Source organism: Sesamum indicum, linkage group LG3, assembly GCF_026168435.1.
Source record: "Sesamum indicum cultivar Baizhima isolate 11 linkage group LG3, ASM2616843v1, whole genome shotgun sequence".
Classification (NCBI taxonomy): Eukaryota; Viridiplantae; Streptophyta; class Magnoliopsida; order Lamiales; family Pedaliaceae; genus Sesamum; species Sesamum indicum.
Genome location: NC_142659.1, coordinates 20,271,043 through 20,299,026, shown reverse-complemented (window position 1 = coordinate 20,299,026; position 27,984 = coordinate 20,271,043). Strand labels below are relative to the sequence as shown.

Below are 27,984 nucleotides of genomic sequence, written 5' to 3'. Positions count from 1 at the left end.
TTAAGACTCAGACCCGATAATATAACTATCAAATCCGTCTCATCCTGAGCGAGTCCAAATTGAGGTCTCAAAAAATCGAGTCAGATTGACATCCCTAAATTTAAATCTCAATGTAGGTTAATAGTGGATTAGGGATGACAAATGGGCTTGGGGATGAGATGGGACTGGGTTTAAATTATCGAGTTCAGGTTTTTTAGATGGATTTTCAATTTATGGGCCTAATTGAGTTGGAGTAGACTCAAACGCGCTGCGAATTTCTTTTGAGTTTTTTTATAAAATATTTTATTTATTTAAAAAATATCTAAATTTTATCTAATACGTATATTTGTAAAATATGTTGTATTTTTAAATAAATAATACTTTTTTGGATATTTATAAATAATACTTTATTTTTCTTAAAAATGTATCAATTAATTAGACAAAAGGATAATTACAACTCTCCCCTAATATTTAATTTAATTACATCTGAACTCGTCCTATTTGAAAAATTACAACTATATATACCTCCACTGACAGTAATCCGCTGTTAAAAGATTTAATGTTCTCGATAAGATGACTCATTTACCCTTCATTATAAATTACACAAATCTTCTTTGAACTTTGTTGAAATTACAAGCACATCCTCTAAAATTTGCCATATTATGATTGTCCCCTTAAAAGTTTTTCCATCTTATAACTAGACCCTTATAATTTAAAATTTATCAGAATAAAATAATGAAAATATATTAAATATTTAGTGGACTATTAACCATAGAGAAAATCAAATTTTCACTTATATCTTTTATTTTTGTAAACTTTTTGCTCGCTTATATTATATTTTTATGGTCAAATATAAGATAATTCAAATTACTTTTTAAAAGTTGATTCAGTATATAAAATAACTGATTTTTTCATATGACCGTAATGACGTAATAAAACTCAATATTTTTTCAAAAACAAGATAAAAATACATCAAAATAGAATATAAGCGATATAATCAATTAGATTATTAAATTCAAAATAATTTTTTCCCTAGTAATTTAGGCATAGTCCCCATGTTTCAAATAAGCTTGTACAAAAAAAAAGCCAAATTTTTAGACACGCTTTTGTATTTATACTCATAAATTTAAAAATATATTGTGTTACTAAAATAATTTTTGCTGATGAAGAGGAAGAAAAAGAGAAATACTATGAAGAGGTCATGCCTGGAATACTGACTACTGGTGCGGTTGATGAAAATGTGTGTATGATTCATTTGCAGTCTAAACAAATTAATCAATTACATAACAAGTACATTCACATTTATTGTATGTTCATCGTTTCTTTGCTTGAATTGAAACATAGTCAAGTCGTATACGACCCTTTACTGCAGACCTAGATTGAAGTCGATTGGGACGTCCATGAGGCGTTGCAAATTTTAATTGCGAAAGCAGCCTTATCAGCACACAGGTCCCTTACCAGTATGAAAAATAAACAGGATGTAAAAGTAAATACAGAATATCAACACATATCACTATACACATATTTATGTAATCCACCTTAATTCATACTATTAATAACGAGTAACACACTTACCAGCCTACATGCTGAACTATATTAGTTGAACACTTGAGTTTTAATCTAAAAGAAGAGTTCGTTTTTCCTCACTAGAATCGGAGTTCCAAGCTCATTGCAAGAAGAACTGGGCAGCAAATATCAACCCCAGCTCTTACCTCTCTGCTTCTGCTGCTCTTAAGATTTATTGGAGAAAGCGACAAGGAAGACTACTACTGTACATACAATTAAGAGGGCACCAGAGGAATGCGGCTTCCTTGGACGCCTGATTTTATGTGTCTGAAATAGATAAGTCATCAAGAGAAGTATCTCATCGTCTTCCCAATCCTCAATTGTCTGATTGGGAAGTTTGATTGGTGGCGGCTTGTCTATTCAAACTCCTAAGTCAGCCCTCCATTCTACTGTTCAGCCATGCAATGATGCTCTCGGTGATTTCTTCCTTCTCGGGTTCGAAGAGTAAGTCATGTAAGAGCCCTTCGTAGAGATTGATCGTTTTGTCAGTCGATGAGGCCTCATCGTAGAGCTTCTGAGAGGCTGCAGGGTCCGTTACTGAATCTGCAGTGCCGTGAAGAACTAGAAATGGGACCGTCAGCTTGCTTAAGTTCTGCTTGAGAAAGGCTGTGATGCGGAGAATCTCATAGCCCGTTCGTATCCTTATAGACCCCGTGAACACCAGCGGGTCCGAGTACTTAGCCGCCAGTGCCTCTGCGTCTCTGGAGACAGCAACTCCCCTCTTGTTTGCTGCACTCAGTTGGAATCTTGGCAACAAGAAGGCAAAAACCGGAGCAAGCACCTGTGTAGTGATTGTAAGCTTGCTGAGTTACAGCGTATATGTATGCTTATATGAAAGATGAATCTTTTGCCGCAAGTCTCTGATTTGTAAGTGGGCTTATGGAAGCTTTTGCAATTTTCAGTTTCCCGAGTATGGGAACCAACTTAAGAGACTTACAGCAAAAATTGGATGGGACGGCTGAACTCCAACAGCAGGCGAAGTCAAAACAACACCAGCTACATTTTGCCGCACTTTGGGATCGAGAACTGCCTGTCCATGCATCCGAAGAAGAATTAATGAAATGAGCATGGCATGAAAAGGACACCGAGTTAGGAAAATGTAAACAATTGGTAATCTTATCCACTTACCTTCAAGACTATAGCTCCACCAGTGGAATGTCCAAAGCAGAAGCACGGAAGTCCCGCATTTTCAGCCAAAACCTTGCTGAGAAACATTTTCTGTGCCCAATAGAAACAGAGATAAATGAACAAAATTGCTAAACGCAAAACTCGTTTGCATAATTACTCAGTATATTTCCTGTGCATGAATAGCAGAGCATACCATATCATTAACCGCATAATCGAGAGAAGGGACGTATGCATGCAGTCCATCACTGCCACCGTGTCCTGCATTAAAATAAAATATCAAATCAATGAGTGCAACAGATCTTTTCATATATCACAATAACAATCAAGGAAACAAACATTCAAGATGGCTTCTATCTGTACAAAGCAAGGAAACAAACATCCAAAATCGCTACTGGGAACTCTAGCATATGAATGATTCAATAGCAAAAGAACGTGTTAATCCACAGAAAAGCTAGCTGATTTGTCATTAGAAAGCAAAAGAATTGTTGTAAACTGTCACAAACAATATATAGGGATAGAAAAACACAAAAAGTAACCAAAGTCTGCTATTCAAAGGCTCTGGAAAGAGTTATTGATAACTGTGGTCCCCGGTGCTAACAAATTTACTGGCACATTATTTGGGGATCCTTAATTTCAGATAAAATACAGCTTTCTCCTGAACATGCAGCACATGTTCACAGGGAACAGTGAGTTGCAACACAGCAATGATAAAAGGGTTTCTGTTAAACTGCAGGCTCGATAAATTCATTAAAGGGGGGCAACTGTTTATAGGATCTGTAAACGTTTATGCCAGATTTGGAAGAACTAATGTCTATACTAAGATTCGTAAGCTTTATCCTTTCAGCCTCAACGTTCGTTTAAAGATCCAGATTTCACTCCTCCTGTACAATGCAAGTTAGATATAAAGACTCAAATAACAAGCTTACTTATGAAGGAGGGCTTCACATGTTACTTTTAGGCACCAATGGCATCCACATTGAAATATATTCATGCCCTGCAACATCCAAATATATATGCATAGTTGAAGTTTCTGATATCTAGACCACAATATAGCAAGAAAACAGGGCTCCGTCTGTGATGATCATCCAACAGATGAACAAGCCAGATAGTTACTTGTTGAAAAGGAAGGAGGAATTGGCAAATTGTTGAAAATCAATTTTCACCTTGCAATAAATAGATTCCTTTTCTGAGAAAATATAGTATTGCCTAGTCGTTTAGGAAGCAGCAAGAATCATTTTTTATCCACACTCGTGGGCTATTTAAGGTTTTGTGCATGCACCGCCTCGCACTCTTTTGAACCTAGCACATTCTGTAATTTCAGATTTACAAAAATAAATTTTTGACTGCTAATCTTGACTTGTAATATTCACTATCTACCAGGCTCTCAGTGCGCCTACTGCACATTGATTCCTTACAGCCAACAGGTAAAGGGGGAGGGATTCCAGATTACTAAAAGCAGTCCAAGTACTTGATCTCGAGGCTTAACACAGCCTCACATGCAACTTTTTCAACATCGGAAAGAGTTTTTCTTAATATGCTATGTATTAGAGATATTCTCAACAAACATCAAGTTACCAGCCCTCGGAAACAGACTCCCATTGCTAGCACTCAAATAGGGCCAACAGCCTATAGAATGAATCCAGTTATGATAACTCCAAGCATGCTGGTTCCTTATTATCATGAAATATTTACGACAACAGAAATACCATCTAAATTGGAAATTGTATCTACCTTCACTAGTTTTCCTCTTCTGCAGAATCAAGACCCAGCAAAAGAGATGGTTTTGTAAGAAAGAACAAATCATAATCAAATATACATCCTTTGTTATTCAATCTCTTAATTCAAACCACAAAAGTGAAACATTATCACATTGCTTTCTTGCTGTAATTCTTATTTCTGCTATTGAAACAATTTCAAATGTAAAATAGTTCCAACTCACCAATCCAGTCCATTCCATAAACCTTGAAGCCATTTGCATTCAGTTTCTTGGCAAAAACATTATATCTTCCACTGTTAAAAATATACGAATGTTTTTAGAACCGACAAAAACTATTCAGCTGGAAAATCAGAATAAAGTACAACTGTATCAGGTCCTAAAATACAAGTAGCATAGTAGTCTACAGACCTGTGTTCATTCAGACCATGCAGGAGAACAACCATTCCCCTACATACAAAAAATAAGTAAAATGATCAACTTGATTGTAAAAAGTAATCTTAGGGCATCCGAATTGGACAGATATGATATCATATCAAAAGCCTTATTGACTGATAAGAGAGAAGATAATGCAACACGGAGCATGCTGTATCATGGACTTGTCTCATTCAAAGATGTCCAAAGCTCTAAAAATGAAATGCAGTTAAGAGATATACAGGCTGATGAATGCAATATCTATTTGACCCAATTCATCTACTTTCCTCTCAAACCTTATCAAAATCTTTTCCATGGTTAAAATTGAAAAGGCCCAGATAAATTTTATGAGCCATCTAGAAACCAAATAATAAAACAGTAAAACTGAGCTCATGACTGAAGCAATTTTCTTCACCTTTTTTTGGTAACAGACAATTTTATTTAGGAGGATAAAAGTATGTTTTTGGCGCAGATTTGTGATTAGACCATCTTATAGTCTCAGATGTCTGCAATATTAACCTCATGACAGGTTCTGGAGAATCTGTATAGCTTATCATCTAGGGGCTCTCATAAAGTTGCTAGTTCATGCCATGGAAAGTAAGATATGTTTGTAATAAGAAGCTTATTGTTTACCAAAATTTTTCAGTTGATTATTTGAGTAAGAAGAAACAAAATTTAGTCCGTCCTTTCATTTTCTATTTGGCCCAAATTTAACAAGTCTTTAGAGACTAGAACTTTTTTCACAATGATTTTGAAATTGAATGCAGTGCCAGGACCAGTTTAAATCCCTGCCAAGCCAATATCAATTATAACAGAGGCATTTGCAGAAATCTAAAACCACAGAACTAAAATCTTATGCCCCCATGTCCTGCCACAAAAAAGAAAGAGAGTCAGACGTAGAAGGCAAGAACCAGCCCCACAAAAGCTGCTTGGATTTTTCCAAGTGTTGGGATGCGGTCCACTTAGCTGGTGCCCAAGAACAAGAATTGTCATTTTCAGTATGCCCTATAGTATTGCTCGATAAATATTCTTGTTAAATTTTGACTTCAAATTCCTTGTGTATCTAGATATAATCGGACTCATACAAGTACCATTAGTAACATCAACTTATTCTATGTCGACAAAACAATGGCTCCATTGATCTTACACTTCATCGAAATACGTCACTCAGTCTCTAACAAGCATTGGAAACAAGAGGAATAACAAAAGTATATTACATATCTCTTGTTCCCCCAGTTCAGTACTAGGTCATATGCATATTCAATGGTATCATAGTAAAAATCAACAACTTGCATTAATTATACTAGGAAAAAAAAATAACTGCAACCAAATACTCATTGAATGTATCATAAGACAGCAATTTCATTGAAACTAAAATTCGCCATATTTTCTCTAAATAAATGACCCACGAAAGAAAATGCAACAATAAGGTTAACTTAGTGAACTTCTCAAACAAAGAAGGTGAAAATTGAAAAGGGACCTATCCATTGGCCGATATTTCCTAAAATGTGGCCTTAATTACTCAGAAATTAACTTAGTGAAACAAAGAAGGTGAAAATTGAAAAGGGACCTACCCATTGGCCGATATTTCCTAAAATGTGGCCTTAATTACTCAGAAATAAATGACAAAAACCATAAAGATATGCAAGAGAAACCTGAAACATACATTAAAATAAAGCATCAGGTAGTAAAATACTAATATCAGAAGGGGAAAGAAACCATTCTTTCCCTCCATAACTAGGTGCCAAGACTGGCATAATGCAGTATTAACATGATCATTTCCAAGCCTAATTATTGGAAAATTAATTAAGAAACAGAAAATGCAACAAATAACCTAAAAAAATTATCAAAATTATGAAAAAAATTAGAATTTACCTGACTTGAACTTTCACCGGTGTCCATGATTGAGTAAAAATAGTGTCACCTCTGGACGTAACAAACAGTGAAAACTCCCTGATTGTATCCCTGCTATCTTTATTATCTTCGAGCACCCTCTTAATCGCCAGCGCCCGCCGCGCCGCCACCTCCTTGTCCACAGCCGCGGCGGCGCTCTTCCTCGGCACCATCGCCGCCGGTACCCTCACCACCTTCCCCGTCGTTGACGATGGCTTCTCATCCTTCCCCCCACATTTCTCCGACGACTCCGGCGCCGCCCCCACACCCATGCATCGCCGCCTCCCGCGAAACGGGAGCCAAAGAATCAAGAAAAAAGCGATGATCAGCCGCCATAAACTCCTCAAAGCGCTCAAAGACAACAAAGCATTGATTCTCCCACTGGCACCTGACGTCAACATTATGGTGGCTGCATCGTTCGCTTTCTTGACCATTCTTCTCCTTCTCGACGATCTGATTTCTAATGGGCGTATCAGTTTCGACGAAAAACACCTCTCTCTGAACGAAATTCTATTGAATTCAAATCTGGGCTTCGCGATTATACCGCTCTTGGCTTGGAAACGACGTTCATTTGCAATCAAATTATTTGGTTTCTGAAATGCAAAGCAAATCATAAAAAAACAAACAAGGGCTGAAACTTTCCAACCCAGAAAAGTTGGCAGGAAAAGATCAGTAAATCGAGCAAAAATAGAAAAAGAAAAATTCTCTCCTTCTTCCTCCAAAAAATCTGTTCGCAATCGAATAAAGAAAAGAGTTAAAACCAAAAACTGGGGAATTGGAGAGGTGAAAATGGGTATGGAATTGAATGGAGAGGAAAAAAATCGTATTGGAATTTGCTTTCCCTTCTGGAGAAAAATTTTCGGAGAGGTAGAAATAAGGGCGAGCGAGATACGGGTCAGCCCATAGGAGCTGTTTCTAGATGACGGTCCACCGCATGGCACGTGGATGAAAATGCGGCGATTTGTTTGTTCGGACACGTGGCTTTCTGTAGAAATCCTGGGGCCGAGATATGAAGTTGAAATGTGGCGAGGCGTGTTTGGATGTTGCTGGAAACTGAAATTAGGATAAGGTGAAGAAGAAGTTGTAAACTTGCGTACAGGTGCCCAACTCCAACTACATCATCTGCACCACTCTTTCTCTTGTAATTTCATTGGATCAAAGTTAGGTGGATCTATATTCTTTATTGCAAATTTTGATTTAAACTGAATTTGGTCAGATTTGATTTGACTTAATTCAAATCAATAAAATGATAAATGTAATCAATCACATGATAAGTGTATCACGTTTACTTTCTAATGAATTTGATTGGACCAAATCTAATAATTTCCGTTATCTCAAGAAAGGTTATTTTTGTGACATGTTTACGTAAATTAGAATAAACAAATTAAAATGTGAGTTTCAATTCAAATAACTTACACTATTGAAACTTCTTAAACCGAACAGTTCCCTCCACAAAGTTTAGAATTTGAGTGGTGTTTGGAGAGCAGTTGGGACGAAAACATAGAAGAGTTGAAGACCAATTGGTATAAATGAAAATAAAATAAAAAGGACAAAACAACACTATGTAACGAGTGTTTTCAGGGCTTCATTCTGCACTTAGTATTGATGATTTCTGTTTGAGTCATGGAAGGAGGTCTTTTTAGTCAAATTTCAGTTTGTTGTGAGTTGTGTTATTCACTATTGTAATTTCCCACTATCTCCTTTTGGATATACCATATTTATGATTACTCATATATATTGGTATCATGATCTTATCTAAATATTGGATTTTTCTTTTTAATGTGAGCATAGAAAAAAAAAACTATTATTGCGCATATTTAATTGTTATGGAATTAAAAATTATGGTAAATGATTATTATTAACTATAATCAAATAAAATCGACACAAAAATTTATCTTATTTGTCATGACAAAAATATTCATCATAATTTTTTGTCAATAATATAGTCACCTTCATAAAAATCACAAGTAATAAATGTTACAGGGTCATGATCATATCTATTTACTTTGATTATTTTTTTTAACCATTGTAATTAATTATAAATAAATGTTATATTTCATTTAGTGATGTTATCACAAGAAGAATGATACCGTTTATATAGGTGAAGTAGTTCTCCACTATATAAAGAAGAATCATCCTCATAAATGGAATAATGTGTAACTACATTTGCTATTTCCTTATTTGCCCTTCCAAGGATAAAAAAATAAGAGGTTTGGTTGGGGCAAAAAATGAATGAATAAGAGAAATGGAAGTAAAAATAGATGTATAAGAAATAATCTTATATTTGATTTGGAGGAAGAGATGGATGTGAAGTAAAACTTGATATATATGAAACTACTCCGAAGTCCAATTTTATTTCCGTCCAAAATTGAACGGAAAAGTGGAAGTATAAGGCCAAAAAGAAAAAAAAATAAAAAAAGGTAAAGTTTTTACTTTTATTTACTCTATTATTCATATATATCTATATATATATATATAATTTCTCTCCAATTTTTTTCTCTTTCTCACTGATAATACCGTACATAATTGTCAAAGAAATAATAATTGAACCGCTAAAAAACTATGCTTCAAAGTCAAAAATTAGGTAAGCAGTCTTGTTAGTAATTTTTATTTATTTTTTAAACTAAATAGTTTGGAATAAATGAACAATACTCATTTTTATGAATATTTTATTAATAAAAATATTCTTATTTTTATTAATAAGATTTTAAAATTTTATTAGTATAATTTTTTAATTTATTTATTTTCTGATACAAAGTGAAGAGAATGGTAAATCACTAAAATTATAAGAGATAGTATTTTCTTCTCAATTGTTTTCTTTTTACCAAATAATTAAAAGTATTTGAGATTTACTCACCTTCCAATCATACCAAATAATTTAAAGAAAAACTATTATTCTTTCCCTTCCCCTCCCCCGTTCACTTCTCCTCTCTTCCACTTCATTTTCCTCTCATTTGAATCAAACGAACTTTAAGTATATTTTTATTTTACCAAAACAAACAGTACTAAAATATTCCTTATCTCGATATTCTTATCTTCATTCAAAAAAATTTTCATATCACTGCACTCCTTCATTCTCTATACAATCTCAGACTCGTTTTCAATTTTATTTTATAGGGGCTGATTAATCACATAATAAATATAATATATATTTAAAACTAGTTTATTAAAATAAATACGAAATACGTAAGAAACAACACTGAATGATCCCAAATTTAAATACTCACTCTCAATTATAGTAGAAAAATACATCATGCAGACATCTAACCACAAAGAGCTTAGTTCTCACTCTACTAATTATAAAACCCTAAACTCTTTAGGGAAATTTGAGTCGCACTTTTATTATTCATACTTGTATATATACCTACTACGAGCTACAAAGGACTCCGTGTAAATTGAATATCGCTTTTCATCCAATGGGTTTGGATGGTTTGAGCATACTGCACTCAATGATTCATCCATCGGATCCATGATACTTCTACATAAACGTGTCGAGCTCCATCTTGGATGTAGTCCATTTGTGTAAAACCCTACCAAACACATCATAAAATACAATCTCCACATTACTTTGTGTAAGTTGAACATACATAAACCCTTGCCCATCGTAGAAGAATTTCAAGCTGTCTGCTTTGTCAGAATCTCCCCTCCAAGCCTTTGAGCCCCCTCCACTTGTCAAGAATTGGATTGTGCTACAAGAATCGAGAATAAATATAAAAGTCTTGATTACCCAATTCGGTATAGAATTATTCATCTACATAAAATAAGTAGTTAGGGAATCATTTCTTTCCTGTACCTTTCGTCATCGCTGACATGTTCAAGACAATGATCGTGCCCGTTCACGTAGAGATCGACTTTGTTCGCCTAAAAGTCTCGCAAGAAGGGCACGCGATGAGTTTATAGCATTAGTCTTGTTATATAATTAATTCAGTTTAAGAAAATAAATTAGGGATAATTACATTGTCCTTCTCTTAATTTGGTATAATTATACATAAGTTTCTGTAATTTGAAAAATTACACCCAATATTCCTAATGTTTATTTTCGTCCAATGAATAAATTCATTTTTTAATAAAATACATGGAATTTTCTAACATCAACAAAAGAAAATTGAATGAAAATTCAAATTTAACACGGATTAATTAGTTACAGATGTCAAACAAATCTTTTCTGAACAAACTACCCTTGTCAGAGTAAAAATATAACTCCTCACATGTATTACCGTGTGAAGATGTATAAAAATAGTTCGGTTAGAAAATATAGATTTTCATTTAATTTTTTATTGGTATCGTATTTTACTAACAAATATATCTATTTGTTAGACGAAAACAAATGTCAGGGAGTTACATGTGTGATTATACCAAAGCTCAGGAGAAGATGCTGAAATTAGCTTAATAGATTAAAGTATATTCAAATTGATGAATTTAAATTTAGAAAAAGAACTTAAAAAAAAGAATTTCAAATGAATTCGTATTAAAAAAATATGAAGTCCACGACTATATTCAACAAAAATAAACATAATTCAAATACCCGAAGTATTGGAAGAAGTCGGTGGACAAGCTCTTGGGTATCGCCATGGTGGCCAACGCTTCGAATGGGATGATGACCCACCACAATCTTCCATTTTGCTCTTGATTCCTTCAATGCCCCTTCAAGATCCTATACATATACACGTATATAAATTTAAATTACGTACATATATATATATATATATATCGACCACAATTTAATATTTAAAATAAATTATGATAGACTTTATTAAAAATTTATTATAATTATAAAAATCTCTTATTATTTGAAAAATTATAAATTCTTTCCTAAAATAACAATTACCCTATTATAATAAATTGTCACAAATGAATATTTGTTAGACTACCGATAATTTTATAAGAATATTTAATACTTTTTCAAACAATAAAAAATATTTATAATTATAAAAAATTATAATGAAGCTCGTTATAATTCACTCCATTTTTAAATAGATTGATGAAAAATTAATTTACTTTATAGTAATATGTGTATTTATTTATTTATTCCACTTGCAGTCGTTGACTAATTTAATAATATTATTATACTGTGTACCAATTATAATAATATTATTTGTTTTAAAAATATCCACTGTATTAAAAAAATAAATAAATAAAAATTGGTGAAACGATCATTCAAATTTACTCATTATATATATATGTAATGATAATTTTAAAATTATTATTAAATAGTATATCATTTATTATATTTTATTATAATATTGATGCATAATAAGTATAAACTCAATAAAATTTTATTTCACATGACTTACATTGTTCATTATTATTTCGAAAAAGTTATATCTATCATCATATCTTGAAAGATTAAATACTGTGTGGGCCTATTGATATAAATGCTTACGTGTATGCACATGTGTAGTCAATAGCTGAATTAATTGGATTCCGTTTCTATTTGACACATTCGATTTGATCTACAACCGTCAGATCTAAACTCAAGATCTATTCACACGCATACGCTTTGGAAAAGGTTTAAATTTACATTACAGGTGCGGTAACTTTCGACTTTAACTACCAAAATCATGATAATTGAGAATGTAAATATAATATCTATATTGTATAAAAAGAAAAAGACTTTTACACTCACAAAAGACGATTAATGATACCGCTTCACTAATTTTTATGAAGTCAAAAATGCCTTCAACCGATAAAAAAAAATTAATTTATTAATCAATACAAAATTTGTATTGATTAATAAATTAATTTTTTTATTTTTTTAATATAATGTATTGATCTATTTGTTTTATTTTTATTTATAGTATTATTTTTTGATATATTTTAAAGTATATAAAAAATTATCCATACTATATAAAAAGAAAAGGATTTCAACACTCACAAAGGACAGTTAATGATACCGTTGTACCAACTTTTCTGAAGTAAAAAATATCGTTCAACTAATAAAATAATTAATTTATTTAACTTTCTAAGTTTTATATTAATTAATAAATTAGTTTTTTTCTTTTTTTAATATAACATATTAATTGATATATTTTATTTAAATTTATAATATTATTTTTAATATATTTTAAAATATATTAAAAAAATTATTCATTATATGCACGTAAAAACTATGTGTGACAGCAATCAATATATATATATATATATATATATAGATTTGAGATACTTGTTTCCATTATTTATTTACAGTATGTGGTGAGGCTATGTGAATGTGGCAATTTTTTATATTTTTATATTTTATTATTATTATTATTATTATAGTTTTGATAGGAGAAGATGACAAGTTGGACACGTGGAAAGCACCTTTGTAATGTGACATTGAAACAAAGAAATTTGGATGGACGTAATAATTGACATTGATACAAGAGAACGAGAATCAGTCTAATAGTGGACTGAATTGTCCGAAACTCAACTATTTATGATTTCATGACAAGAATTTAGGATAATTACATTATTATTTTTTGAGATTTTAATATAATTATGCATAATTTTTTTTATAATTTAAAAATTGCACTTAATATTTTTTTATACTTTTTTCTTTTATAAATAAATCATTATATTAGTCAAAATTCATTAAATTTGTTGATATTAGTAAAAAATTTGAAAGAAAATTAATATTTACTACCGGTGACTTATTTCTCACTTATTGCAAGTCAAACAAATCATTTTATTATCAAACTAATATTATACATCTTCACACTAATATATTTGAGGAGGTATATCATCACCCTTACAATGGTAATTTGGTAAGAGAAAAAAAAACTGTTAAACCTACAATTTTTTAATTTAAAACTAAATTTCATAACATTGCACATTTTAAATCTTTAAAATTTTTCAAATTTCAAAGGTTCATATATTTATCAATTAATAAATTTTAAATGAGCACAACTATCCTATTTTACTAACTAATTTTTTTTTATATAACCTCTACATAAAATTACAAATTTTAATAATAGAATATATATATATTAATTAAACTAATTAGTAGATTGTAAATTTTAATTCAAAAGTTCCAACTTTACAAAATATTGTAATTTTTAAAATAAAAATAAAATTTATCTTTTACATTAATATTTGTTTATTATTTATTATCCTTTACTTCTATCCATATCTAAATTTCTCTAAAATTAATAAATTATAGTTTAAAACAATTTAAAATAATATTTTAAAATTAATAACATTAAACCTTCCTTCTTCCGCAGTCCCGTTGCCCTGCGCCTAAATCGTCAAAAATAGGAAAAAAATAAAATTTAATCATCCAAATTATATGATTTTTTTACACGTTGCTACTTGAATTCCGTTCTTTTTTTTAATATATTCATTTATCATCCGAACTATACAAATTGTATATAATGTCATCATTTTTCAGTAGAATATTTCGTCGGAACTCCCTTAGATGACAATAATTTTTTCAAAGTAAATTAATATTTCCTATAAATAAAAAATGATCTTTAGTTTATTTAATTTATTATTATTATTATTTTATTTATATATTTGGGTAATAAAATTTCATATATAGCATAAAACCATGAGGCTGACTTACATTTAGTAGTTGAGAAGTGTACTTGTTTACGGGGAGCACATCTCGCCAATCATACTTATGATGCCCTGGCTTTGTGAAGTACTTACTCACAAACGGTGTCGTATCCACGAAAAACAATTCACCAATTTCTGTTAAAAAATAATTAATTAAAAAAACATAGCAATTGTCCGTATTTCAAAATAAATATGAATAAATAAAATAAAGGATATATATTACAACAAGTTTTTTTCAAATTTGACATAATTACGAATATCTGCTCGTTGTTTGATAAATTACTAATACTTTTGATATTTGATGAAACTATATAATCTTGAATGGAATCGTGGAGTTGTTAATTTTGCCTTTGCAATATTTTTTTTGAAAATATCGGATGAGATGTTCGAAAAATTTTGAAGAACTGTATAAAACAAAAAAAATTGTCCTCTAGCCCTTAAAGAAGTTCAAAAATTATGAAAAATGAATAAAATTATAATTCATAATTCAGAAGGTATTTGATCAGTTCATAATAAAAAAATGAGTTAAAATCCAACAAAAACTAACAGATTGAGTTAATTGTTAGACAAACGCTAAAATCAGAAGGTTTTGATAATTTTTCAATCAGCAAAAAAGTATTTATAATTACGTTAAAATTATGCAAAATTACTTGTAACTTACCCTAAAATCTGTAGTAATTCAATTTTAAGTTAATCAAGGATAAATATCAATTTTGATTTAGTTTTTTCGATAATATCAACAAATTCAGTTAACTTTGACTAACGAGGGGACTTATTTGTTATACGGAAGCAAACCTCAGGAATGCAAGATGTAACAAACCATAGGGAGTTTGCGTATTACATCAGATCTCAGGAGAAGGGAGTGTAATTATCCCTAACACAAGGGTTTTTTTGCCTATTCTTTTAACACATGGGATTTTTAGCTAAATTTTGAAAGCACATAGAGTTTTTATGCAATTTTCCCAATTATAATTTATAGTTCACAGTGTTTGGCCAATTTACTACAAAAAATGAATCAAAATATAACATAAACTAACGATTGCGACAGTTGTTAGAGAAATGCTAAAATCAAAAGGTATTAATAATTTTTTAACCAGCAAAAAAGTGTTTGTAATTATATTTAAATTTAAAAAAAAAATCATTATAATTTACTCTAAAATAAAACAAACACTCACCTGCGTCAACAACGAAAGACCTCAAGCAAAGCCACCTACTGTCAATTTTCCTGAGAAAGGGACTCAATTGCGCCACTGCGTCACCCCTGTAATCGTGGTTCCCCAGCACTGCATGTCCAATTAATTCTTATAACATGTTTTAAAATTCGGATTGTTCCTTATTCAGAAAATTAAGCGGATTACGGGCTAGTAGTTTGATCGTTGGGTCAATCGTGGTTAAACCAGTGACGTCATATTTACTCACAAATAATTAAAAATATTTTAAAAATAACATTAAATAATAAATAATATTAATATAATTAATAACCTATTTTTTTAAAAAAAAATCACTATTTTTCTAGGATATAGAATATAATAAAATAAATTTTAAAACACACTTATAAGGATAAAATACATGAAATAATATTATACATTTTCAAATTTAATAGAAAATCAGATACATTAAATTATCAAAAATAATCTAACAAAAAATAGCAAAATTGAACTGAGAAGAGAAATTAGAGTTTTATATTTAGAAATAACGTAAAATATGCACATTTTGAGAAATAATCTATCATCCTTTCAGAAATAACATAAAATTAAGGTACTTAATAGAAATAATACACATTTTAGAAGAAAAATTCAAGATTTTATCATAAATTTACTCTTGATAGTTGACCTAACCGGTTCAATCAATCCAGTACTAGATCACACGGTTCACCGATTGAATCATTGGGTCAAATAATTTTCATGGAAAAAAACAATTTTTTGGCTCCTTAATTTTCTAATTTCAAACCACCATTCTGTGGCAAAAATTAGAAAATATTTGTGTATTTGGACTTAATTTCATATGGCATCGAAGTAAATAACAAGTTAATTACAAATTACCTTCATGTGTTATTCAAAATACTTAAGAAAACCATATGAAAAGTAAAATACCATTTTACCTCCTGCGAGTTAAGAAAAAAATAGCAAATTACCCCCTCACTAAGGGGCTATTTTTAAAATTACAGAGGACAAAATAATATTTTATTTTTTATAGGGTTTTTTTAAACATTTGGAATAATACAAGGGGTAATTTGCAATTAACCGATGTAATAATTACCAGCAAACCATTGCTTCCGGAGGCTGTTGGCAGTGTAAATGTTGGCAAAAGAGTGAAGAAAGTTGGGATCATCCTCCCCCTTCAACCCATTATCATAGAAATTGTCACCTGTCGACACCACAAAATCTATATCCAACGCCTCCCCAATTCTCCCCATCTGCAAACACCAAGAAAACTCAATGAACATACTCATGATGACTACTACATATTTTGTAGTGAATCAATCCCATGTACAGGCACCTGAAACGCAACACGTGATTGGTTGAACTCTCCCTTTCTTCCCCAGTCCCCGACCACCAAGAACCTGAGCGTTCCATCACCGTTGATGGGGTGTTCGAATCTCTGAAACTCTGCCGAGATGTTCCGGGCGCTCAGTAAGCTGATAATGGTGACCAACCAGAGGAACATAACCATGTTTTTGTTGTTGTAGTGAGAGAAAAGGCCGAAACGGAGGAGCAAAGAGGAAAATAGCTGCCCCCGAGGTTTATATAATTAAAAGGGATAATTACACTTCAGCTCTTTAATATTTGGTGTAACTACACATAAATTCTCTGTAATTTGAAAAATTACATCTAACACTCTTAAGGTTTGCTTCTATCTGACAAATAAGTCCCCAAATTGATTAAAACTAACTAAACTTGTTGATATCAACAAAAATACTGAATAAAAATTTATATTTACCTTCGATTGATTTATTAATAACTTACTGCAGGTTAGAAGAAAAATTCTGACTAAAGTACCCTTACAATGGTGAATGCATACTCATCACATGCATTAACGTGTAAAGATGTATGGGGATAATTTGATTGTAAAAGATTTATTGGACCTATGATAAGTCAGTAATAAGCCAGTCGATGTTAAATATTTTTTTTTTTTTATTAATATCAACAAATTCTGTGATTTTAACTAATAGAGGAATTTATTTGTTAGATACAAACAAATTCTAGAGGTGCTACATATAATTTTCCAACCACATGGGATTTACGTGTAATCATACCAAACCTCAGTGGAAGGGAGTATTCTTATTTCTATTTATAAATATCTTCTCGTTGTTTTAAAAATTACAAATACTCCCTGATTTTATCATCGGTCTAAAAATGAGATCATTCTGTCAGTTTATGTTAAGTTTTTCATCCAATTTTTATAGTGAACTGGCCAAAATAATTTATCGCAGTTGTGCAGTGTGAAATGCCAAATAATTTATTGGGAGAATTACACTTCCCTCCCATGAGATTTGGTGTAATTACACGTAAACCCCGTGTGGTTTGAGAGATTACATTTAGCACTCCTGAGGTTTGCTTCCGTATAGCAAATAAGTCCCTCCGTTAGTCAAAATTCACCGAATTTGCTGATATTATAAATAACTAAAATATATATATTTACCTCTAATTGACTTATTACTGACTTATTGCATATCAAATAATTTTTCTATAATCAAATTACCCTCATATATTTTCATGCATTAGTGCATGTGCGGAGGTATATCTTCACCGTTATATGGATAGTTTAGTCAAAAAAAATTATTTGACCTGCAATAAGTCAATTGAGGGAAATATCAATTTAGATTCAGTTTTTTATGTTAATATCAACAAATTTAGTGAATTTTGACTAAAAGAGAAATTTATTTTTTAGACGAAAGCAAACCTCAGAGATTTACGTATAATTATACCAAACATCAGAGGAGTAGAGTGTAACTATCCCTAATTTATTTATAGAAGCAATAAACACATTGTTATATTAGTGTCTCCATTGACATATCAATATATTCCTCAATAACAATCAAACTACAATGAGCAATGAATAAATTAAATTTTGTATCCAATTTTTTTAATTATGATTAATAATATTTATTTATTATAATTTTTATTCTATAGCCATTATAAAAATAGGTAATAGTACATTTTCTTCTATGTGGTGTACAATGTTCCTATAATTTATGAATTCATAACTATGCTAAAATTATTTTTCATAATAGTATAAATAATAATATAATGCTCCTTCCATCTCAAAATGAGTACTCATTTAAATTTCAGTTCGGTTTTAAGTTTCAGATGAAAGTTGAAAAATTTAAAATTTTGTGCATATTATTATCTTGGGATTGTTATTCTGTTCTTTCATGAGATTTAGAGCAATTATATATAATTTTTTTGTGATTTAAAAAGAGTAAAATGCAGACGTCTCCTAACCAAGGGGTCATTTACACTTTGCTCCATGCCGTTTCTTACATTTTCCACCCAACTTTTTTATTTTGTTGCACTTTATATTATTCGAGGAATAATGATGGAATATTTCTTTTGCATGCGTACACGCACCTAAGTGTAATTTTGGATTCGATAAAGTTATAAAGGTTAAATGCAAACAGCCCCCAGTGAATGAAATTATTTGAACTTTGCCCCCCAACCTTTTTAATAAAAATAAAATAAATAAAAAATAAAAAAATAAAGAAAATCCAAAAAATTGAGAAAAAAATTCAATATATAATTTGCAGATAAATAACTTCACATTACAAGATAAAATCAAATAGAAAAATTATGAACTTTCTACAATATTAGATGTGTGAAACTCTGAAACTGAACAAGAAACTTTAAACTTTAATTCACAAACAAAAAAATTTAACAGAAATACAAAATCAACAAAACATTACAAAGATTGAAAAAACAACTCAGGTGAGAAAATAAGAAAAAACTCACTGGCACAAATGAAGGGATTGAACTTCAACAACCCAAATAAATAAAATTATGAAAGAAAGAGTGTAACTTCACAATAAACTCAAATACATTACTATTATATCAAAAGATAAAAACTCAAACCAGAAAATAAAGAAAAAAAAATTATGCATTTTTATGGATGCCACCATCAAGCATATGTATGTATTTCAGTCTGCGCTAATATTACATTTGACTTGTAATGTGAAGTAGTTTATTTGCAAATCAAGCCTTAAATTTTTGAAAATTTTCTCCATTTCTCAGAGCTTTTCTATATATATTTTTTTCTAATTTTTTAATTTATCTGTTTTTGTTTTGTTTTGTAAAAAGGTTGGAGGGGAGGCAAATGGTCCCACACGTTGAGGGGTTATCTGCATTTAACCTTTTTTATCGAATCTAAAATCGCCCTTAGGTTCGTGTACACATGCGAACTGAATATTCCATCATTATTCTCCAAAAAATTGCAAAGTGCAACAAAATCAAAAGGTTGGGTGGGGAAGTGTGAAAAAAGAAAAGGTTGGGGGCAAAGTGCAAATGACCCCATACGGTGGGGGGTGTTTGCATTTCACCTATTTAAAAATTAAATTTAGTACCTTTGATGCTTGCTTCTATTAAATAAATAGATTTCTTTATTAGTCAAAATTCACAAAATTTGTTGATACTAACAAAAAATTGAATGAAAATTTATATTTACACTCGATTGACATGAAAATATATTTCCTTAAATGCATTATTGTGCGAAGATGTATAAGGACAGTTTGGTCAGAAAAGATTTATTTAACCTGTAATAGGTTAGAAATAAGTCAATTTGTGGAAAATATATAGATTTTCATACTTTTTTGATAATATCAGCAAATTTGATGAATTTTGACTAATGAAGATGTCTATTTATTAGACAGAAACAAATATTAGGAGCATTAGATATATTTTTCAAATAATAGAAAATTTACATATAATTACATCAAACATCATGATAGAATAGTGTAATTATCCATGATATCTTTAAATTAGTGATTGAGAGTGACTTGCATATAATTAAATATAAGGATTCATCCTCTCTAATAAATGTGAATTTAGACTTTACTCCAAAAAAGTTCCCCCACCCCTACCAAAATCTACTCTTTACACCTGATATAGTTTTGTTAGAATTTGGACGTAAAACGTTTATGTTAGAAAAAAAATTATATAATTTTTAATTTTATCCTCTATTTGATATTTTTATGTAATAATTGTGTACTTATGAAGAAAAAAATATAATGATGTTAACCTCACTTCATATATATATGTGTGTTACTTTTGTCCCTTTTTATAAGTACAAAAGTTTACATGAGAATTTTAAATGAGGAAAATTGAAAATTTATATAAATTTTTTGGTTACTCCAACACTTTCCGTCCAAACCCTTTAACCTTAAATACAATGTCATTATGGATAAATTAGATGATAAGTAAAATTACAAAATTGATTTTTTTTATCTTATAAAACAATTAATTGAAATCAAATTAATTGCTTACTAAAATTACAGAAAACAAAATGATCCATCAATGACTTAAGTAGAGAAGAAGACAAGCAACCAAATAGGAACCACCCACTACCATGGCAGAAAATGGGCCAATATAAATGAAGGAAAAGGAAAGGCATAAAAGAAAGGCTAAAACCATGTCGTTTCAATAAAGATTGTTAAGATCCCAATACATTAATAGTAACCAATGGGATGAGGTGGGAATCTTTAGGTAGGCCCCTCTCATTGTACAATGTCTTTGAATTTTATAGATTTGGACTCTGTATGCTGTCATTTTCTGGGAGAAGCATCTAATTTCCTTGGTGGTTTCAGAAGGGAAAAAGTTTGAGGGGTCGAAGAATTATTTGAATTATTTTTGTATAATAATATTAAATTTGATTAATTTCTATTTAACAATAAAGATGATAATAGATGTGTCTTATAAAAATATAACTTTATTTCATAAGTAATTATATATATATATTGAATTTGTACATGATGTTTATTTATGCTTCCTAATACTTGGTGTTTTCATTTCGACCTCCTCGTCCTCTATCAAGCATACCCGTTCCCAACAGTCGCAATCCATCTTCAACAAATCTAAGATTCTATTGCCAACCTTATTGTTGTCGTCCAAGAACTCAAAACCACTGTGGATGTCTGTCACGATTCAGCTTTTGTTGGTATTACCGACCTCCAACAACAGATATTATTCTCCGGTTCCTCCATTTAGTCTAAATATTCTTCCCCTCATTAGTCTCAACACAATGCTGATGTGTTCCAAGACCATATGCTCTCCTTGGCCTGTCCATAGGTAAATAATATATAGGTATGGACTGTATAGACTCAATAATACCCAAACCTAAAATTTGATAAAATTCTTTCTCTGTTACTAAAAATTTGAAAATCACCCCCCTCACCCTCATTGCCGGCAACCATTGCGGCATCATCCTCTCGACTTGCCGACGACATCTCAATTACCCCTCGCTCAGCAATTTAGGGGTAATTTAATTACATTTATCTAATGAGAGATACAAATAACTCCACTGCAGATCAAGAGTCTTTCATCCATTAGTCTTAGATGGTCTGAGCAAACTGTACTAATATATTCAATAATGTCATCCATTAGATCTAGAATACTTATTTACATCTCCAAGTGAAGTTGGTGCTTGGAAGTAGTCCATTCATGTAAAACTCTACCAAATACGTCGTAAAATATAATTTCCACATCACTCTGTGTCAATCGAACAGACATAAATCCTTGTCCGTCATAAAAGAATTTCAAGCCTTCCTTGTTTGATTTATCAACATCTCCCCTCCAAGCCTTTGAACCCGCTCCACTTGTCAAGAATTGAATTGGGCTACAGAAATATCGAAAAATCAAGATAAAGTCTAAATTTGCAATTAATAGAAGTAACATTGTCACCCATCACATCATTCAACATCGGATCATTCATTCATGGAAAAAAAGTAATAAAAGATATATATATATATATATATATATATTTCTTACCTTTTGTTGTCACTTATACGTTCAAGACAATGATCGTGTCCGTTCACGTAGAGATCTACATCATTGGCCTAAAAATTTCATAAAAATAGCACAATTAGTATTGCACATCAAGTTATATTTGTTTTTTTAAATTAGTATAGTTTTTGAAAATTAGTTATTATTATTTTTAATATTTGACCTGAAGAATTGGAAGTAGCTGATCTACAAGCTCTTGTGTGTCACCATGGTGACCTACGCTTCGGATGGCGTGATGACCCACAACAATCTTCCATCTTGCTCTTGATTCCTCCAATGCTAATTCAAGATCCTACATATTGCATCAATTCAAAGTTATCAACAATACGAAAAAATATCGGCAAAAATGCATTTTACCCTAATATTTTGTTGGAAATATTGAAAACCCCCTTGAAATTTTGAAATAGACTAAAAATCGTTCAGTGTTCTATAAAACTCAACAAAAAACACCCCTTACGTTAGGAATTAACTGAAGATGCATTACACACGCTTCTTGTGCGGATGTTTTCTTAATATTTTTTACTAAAATGTCCTTATGATATATATATATATATTTCACATATATATATATATATAATTTTTTTTACCTTTTTAAGTGATCTTTTTTCATCTATCTAAACAATAAAATAATTTTTAAATATATTTACTTAAAAATATAAAAAAAAATTATATAGATTTTCGATTTATTATAATTTAAATTGAAATATTAAATTAAATTAAAATATTGATTTAATTAATATTAAATATTATATTAATTAAATAATTTTTATAATTGTTAAAATTGAAATTTAAAAACTAGAGTTGTTAAATCTAAATGTATTATTAATTAATTAAAATATATATTTAAGTACAATAATTAATTAAATTATATTTAATTAATCTTAAAACTAATTAAAAAATTTAAAAAAAAAAAGAAAAATTGGGGCGACGACTATTTCCACGCACAGATGTCACTGTCGCCCTATTTCTTGATTTGACGTCGCTCAAATTTGATGTAAACGGCAACGTCGCCTATATTTAAGAAAACTTATAGAATTTTTTGTCTATTTTTAAAACAAATCGAAATTTTTAATGAACTTTTTAAAGCCAAAAGATATCACACGTTCAAAATGCCAGGCCCTTGATTTAGATTTATGATGGTAAGTTATATATACTAAGTAGTAGTGATTATAATTCATTCACTATATAATTAATTTAAAAAAATTCCATCAAATTCGATATAAATTAGATTTTTCCATCATTTAGTGTTTTAATACTTCAAACAAGCAATAATGTTGGGTGAACCGTAAAATCTGTGTAGGACGTGTATAGCTATAAGCACTAGAAGAAATATATATATATTTTTGCTATGATTATTGATTATAATAGCTAAAAAAAGAATATTATGTCAAATAATAGTTAATCATGGGTACGAGAAAGCTATTGATCGTTATTTACGACAACAAGACGTAATCATTAGCTATACCTAAAAATCATAATAATTATTTTAACCATCTATAAAATTATGATAAATATTAACTAATTATGATCCAGATTTAAATTTTTATAATAATTTTATTTGATCATTATAATTTATAATATAAAAAACAATATATTTTTTTATTATTCTTTTTATGACGAAGTAGAGAGTCCAACTACATTTAGACTTAAAAATGCAGTTATTTAATTGATTTGATGTTTGATTGATATGTTAGTTTTTATGTTGGACAAAGACTTAACTTATTAAAAACGTAGGTTTCGTGTTTGACTTTGTATGTTAGGTTTCGTGCTTAACTTATATAAGCTAAATATTTTTTTTCTCCATAAAATAAATTTTGTCGCACTTTTAGTACCATAATTTTTAAATTTGACAAAATAATCATGATGTTTTTTTTTTATTATTTTAGTTGCATTAAACTAACTCGAAATACCTTTTGATCCTATCATAATTTAAAATTTTTATTATAAAAAATCGTTACGAGTTTAATTTAATAGAATTAAAATAATTGATTCACTAGAAAAACTTTTGATCCAATCATAATTTAAAACTTTTGAACCACATCATAATCTAAAATTTCTATTGTTAAAGTCGTTACGAGTTTAATTTAATAGGATTAAAATAATTGATTCACTAGAAAAAAATTTAATGTTATATATGATTTTACTGGCAATGAATTCAGTGTTAGATAATTATTATTAAATACCATTAAATAAAAGTCGAGCAAATACCTATTCACTATAAAGATTATTTTTACCATGATTATGGACTATGCACAAGTATTTTTATTATGACTTTTTAGCCATTACAAATGCATTAGCTACACACGAAATTCAAGACAACACTTTTTGCTATAGTAATTAATTTTTTTAATCAGGATAATTAATCATAATTAAATATTATATTTTTTAACAGTATTAAGTCGCTCACACCACTAAGATCCAAAATAGTGGTACTAAAAATGTCACGGGATATATTTTATGAGATAAAAAATAATATTTACCCTAAGTTAGTTATACAAATATTCAAAAAATAATACCTCAAAATCACACAATAAATATATAAATTAGAACATATTATCATATATAAATATATATAAAAGAGTTGTAGACTTACATTTAATACTTGAGCAGTGTAGGTGTCTACAGGTGACACACCACGCCAGTCATATTTATGCTCTCCGGGATCCGAGAAATACTCATCCACAAATGGAGTGGTGTCCACAAAGAACAATTCAGCAATTTCTGTTGATAAACCATTTCAGCCCAAACACAACAAATAAACCTACGGTGCTTCTTATATTTGTAATTAATCACGTACTTTTAGAATTTGGATGAAAAATGATGATATGAAGAAAAAAATATTATATAAATTTTTCATTTTGCTTCTTATTTAATATTTTCGTGTTTATTTTTATACTTATAAAATGATAATTAATGTAATTATCTATATATGAGGTTAACGTCATTATAATTTTTTTTCCTTACAAATACAAAATTATTAAACAAGAGTGTTAACTAGGGATAGAATTAAAAACTTATGTAATTATTTTGCTAATATCGGTAAATTTCGTCTAAATTCTAGTAAAAGAGGTAAAAAATTTAAAAAAAAAAGTACAATTTCTTAATTTTGGAAGGGTCTGAATATAATCATCGCTTTAAAAAAATTATAAAAATTTTAAAAGTATTTATTTTCATATAAACCAATTCAAACAAAAAATCACCTGCATCAACAACGAAAGACCTCAAGCAAAGCCACCTACTGTCCATTTGCCTAAGGAAAGGACTCAATTGCGCTACCGCATCACCCCTGTAATCATGGTTCCCCAGCACTGCATGGATTAACACCTTAATTACTGTTTAATTAAGATAATTAATCGGACTTAATTCCTCAAATAATTACCACTAAACCATTGCTTCTGGAGGCTGTTGGCAGTGTAAATGTTGGCAAAAGAGTGAAGAAAGTTGGGATCATCCTCCCCCTTCAGCCCATTATCATAGAAATTATCACCTGTTGACACCACAAAATCTATATCCAACTCCTCCCCAATCCTCCCCATCTGCAAACATCATCAAAATCAAGAAACTTCATCAAACATATATACACTCATGATCATCAGCACAGATTTTCCTGTGAATCAACCCCATATATATGCACCTGAAACGCGACACGTGATTGGTTGAACTCTCCCTTTCTTCCCCAGTCCCCGACCACCAAGAACCTCAGTGTCCCATCACCTTTCGTGGGGTGTTCGAATCTCTGAAACTCTGCCGAAATCTTACACACGTAGATTACAGACAACCAGAGGAACAGAACCATGGTTTTGTCTCTCCAACTCCCCATGGCTCTGTAAAACACGCTTTTTCTCTCTGTGTGTGTGTTTCGGAGAGGAACGAAGAATCAAGAACTGTAAAAGAACAGCAAAAACAAAACGGGAATTACGAGAGGAAACGCGAGGAGAAGGAGTTGTTGGGGTTTCAGATGGGGTTGGAGAGATATATAGAAAAGAGTTTGGAAGGATTAGTGTTAATTGTGTGGTAAAGAGAGGATTAGTGGTGGGATTAGCGAGAGGTGGTGATTGATTGATTGATGAAGAGTTGGGTAATATGGATGCGAATATGCGGAGGAATCGCCAATGGGATAAAGGCGGAAACCTAGCGAATATGCTTTGCCTGTCGGATGTAGGGCCCCTTTCTCGCAGTCTGGTAGGTGTACATGGGAACTCTGTCGTGGATATATTCGGTGGATTGCGTTATGTTATGGCTACAGTTCAATTGGGTGGTCCATAATTCAATTTATCCCATGTGATATTATAATAGAGCCCTATTTATTTATTTTGAAACTCGTATTAAATGAATTATAAAATTATTTTTGACTAAATGAAGAATAAAAAAATTCTTTATAATTAGTCAGCTATTTATTTATATATATTATTAGAACATAATATATTCTATCAAGTTTGATGTATCCACATGTTTTTCCGTAGGAAATAACCTTTGAGCCATTATTTACAAAATTTAGTAGACAAGAAAATAATAATAATAAAATAATAATAATAATAATTATTATTATTAAAATAATTATTTTATTATTTTTATAATCATTATTATCATCATCATCATCATTACTATTATTAAAATAATTATTTTATTATTATTTAGTTTTATAATAATAATTATTATTAAAATAATTATTTTATTATTGCTATTAAATCAAATTTCAAGGGTACAATATATGGTCATTCACATTTGGTGCAACTTTGAAACTAATTCTATTCCACCTCCCAAGGTGGTATTAGTTATACAGGTATAATAGTAATTAGTACACGACTTTAGTTTTATACCGGCCACCATACAATAAAGTACTATATTAACATATACTAATTTTCTAATACAAGCTTATACATCAAAGTAAACAGGGCCTAAAGCGATTTTTTTGAAATTTGATATAATTATACGTAGACCTCTTATGATTTGAGAAATTATATCTATCATTTTTTAATTTTGCTTCCATCTTACAAATAAGTCCATCTGTTAGTTAAAATTTACTGAATTTGTTGACATTAACAAATAATTAAAAAATTTTATATTTGACCCTCAATTGACTTAGTATAAATCAAATAAATCTTTTTATGCCCAAACAACCCCAATACGTCTTTATGCATTAATGCATGTGAAGAGGTATATTTGTAACATTATAAGGATCATTTAATTCAAAAAATTATTTGACCTGGCGTAAGACCCATTTACTTTGCCTCAAATTAAACAATTTGCTCTACACAAATCTGCCATTATAGCTTCTTTTTTATTTGTTGTTATTTTTTATTTTTATTTTTTTTATTTGTTGTTATTTTGGAGGCTACGACAATTCCTATTACCTAAACAAAGTTGCTGCTAATTTTTTCCCCCAAATTCGACAAAATTTCTTTGGAAAACATATATTATGTTGTTGGGTTGAAGTTATGTTGTCTATCAACTAGCCGTATAAGAAACAACTTCTATTATAATGTCGAATTCGGAAAGTAGTGATTGGTAAGGGAAATATGATTCAATTCGAAGAGCAATAAATGATGATTTGCTTCGAATTTATGTAATTGTCCGAAATTTTGTTTGTGTGACAATGTCATTCTGACTAAGACGTTATGGACCAACGCAACACCGAACGTTGGTTCCGAGGTTGCTCGGGCGCAAATGCGTAATGTCTAAATTATTTTTTATTTTTTAATATGCTGATTTAATTTGAGGTGATTAAAATAATTTGCTAATAATAATAGTTTACCTATGTTTAAA

General features: G+C 30.2%; 3 protein-coding genes across 3 annotated transcripts; all 3 read right to left on the bottom strand.

Moving 5' to 3' along the window:
• Positions 1-1,460: 1,460 nt before the first annotated feature.
• LOC105158196 (uncharacterized) lies at positions 1,461-7,570 on the bottom strand. The gene is made up of 7 exons (XM_011074855.3): positions 6,677-7,570; positions 4,799-4,837; positions 4,613-4,683; positions 2,867-2,931; positions 2,674-2,763; positions 2,483-2,575; positions 1,461-2,326 (listed from the first exon to the last, which is right to left on the bottom strand). Exons 1-7 carry the CDS (start codon positions 7,306-7,308, stop codon positions 1,919-1,921), a joined length of 1,398 nt encoding a protein of 465 aa, XP_011073157.2. The 5' UTR covers positions 7,309-7,570; the 3' UTR covers positions 1,461-1,918.
• A 2,328-nt stretch (positions 7,571-9,898) lies between these two features.
• LOC105158194 (purple acid phosphatase 17) lies at positions 9,899-16,961 on the bottom strand. Its single transcript, XM_011074853.3, has 7 exons — positions 16,727-16,961; positions 16,487-16,643; positions 15,403-15,510; positions 14,235-14,362; positions 11,220-11,348; positions 10,488-10,555; positions 9,899-10,383 (listed from the first exon to the last, which is right to left on the bottom strand). The coding sequence occupies exons 1-7, from the start codon at positions 16,898-16,900 to the stop codon at positions 10,173-10,175; spliced, it is 975 nt and encodes a 324-aa protein (XP_011073155.1). The 5' UTR covers positions 16,901-16,961; the 3' UTR covers positions 9,899-10,172.
• A 4,776-nt stretch (positions 16,962-21,737) lies between these two features.
• Positions 21,738-26,263, bottom strand: LOC105158195 (purple acid phosphatase 17). The gene is made up of 7 exons (XM_011074854.3): positions 25,853-26,263; positions 25,598-25,754; positions 25,419-25,526; positions 24,812-24,939; positions 22,382-22,510; positions 22,204-22,271; positions 21,738-22,051 (listed from the first exon to the last, which is right to left on the bottom strand). The coding sequence occupies exons 1-7, from the start codon at positions 26,036-26,038 to the stop codon at positions 21,835-21,837; spliced, it is 993 nt and encodes a 330-aa protein (XP_011073156.2). The 5' UTR covers positions 26,039-26,263; the 3' UTR covers positions 21,738-21,834.
• Positions 26,264-27,984: the final 1,721 nt, after the last annotated feature.

Excerpts from the sequence above, each read along its gene's own strand:
- LOC105158196 (XM_011074855.3), bottom strand. The coding sequence starts at position 7,308 with ATGATTTGCTTTGCATTTCAGAAACCAAATAATTTGATTGCAAATGAA. Across the intron at positions 4,684-4,798 it reads CATGGTCTGAATGAACACAG|TGGAAGATATAATGTTTTTG; the intron begins GTCTGTAGACTA and ends TATTTTTAACAG. Across the intron at positions 2,764-2,866 it reads ATTATGCGGTTAATGATATG|AAAATGTTTCTCAGCAAGGT; the intron begins GTATGCTCTGCT and ends TATTGGGCACAG.
- LOC105158194 (XM_011074853.3), bottom strand. The coding sequence starts at position 16,900 with ATGGTTATGTTCCTCTGGTTGGTCACCATTATCAGCTTACTGAGCGCC. Across the intron at positions 16,644-16,726 it reads AATCACGTGTTGCGTTTCAG|ATGGGGAGAATTGGGGAGGC; the intron begins GTGCCTGTACAT and ends TGGTGTTTGCAG. Across the intron at positions 10,556-11,219 it reads GACTTCTTCCAATACTTCGG|GCGAACAAAGTCGATCTCTA; the intron begins GTATTTGAATTA and ends CGAGACTTTTAG.
- LOC105158195 (XM_011074854.3), bottom strand. The coding sequence starts at position 26,038 with ATGGGGAGTTGGAGAGACAAAACCATGGTTCTGTTCCTCTGGTTGTCT. Across the intron at positions 25,755-25,852 it reads AATCACGTGTCGCGTTTCAG|ATGGGGAGGATTGGGGAGGA; the intron begins GTGCATATATAT and ends TGATGTTTGCAG. Across the intron at positions 25,527-25,597 it reads CCAGAAGCAATGGTTTAGTG|TGCTGGGGAACCATGATTAC; the intron begins GTAATTATTTGA and ends TAATCCATGCAG.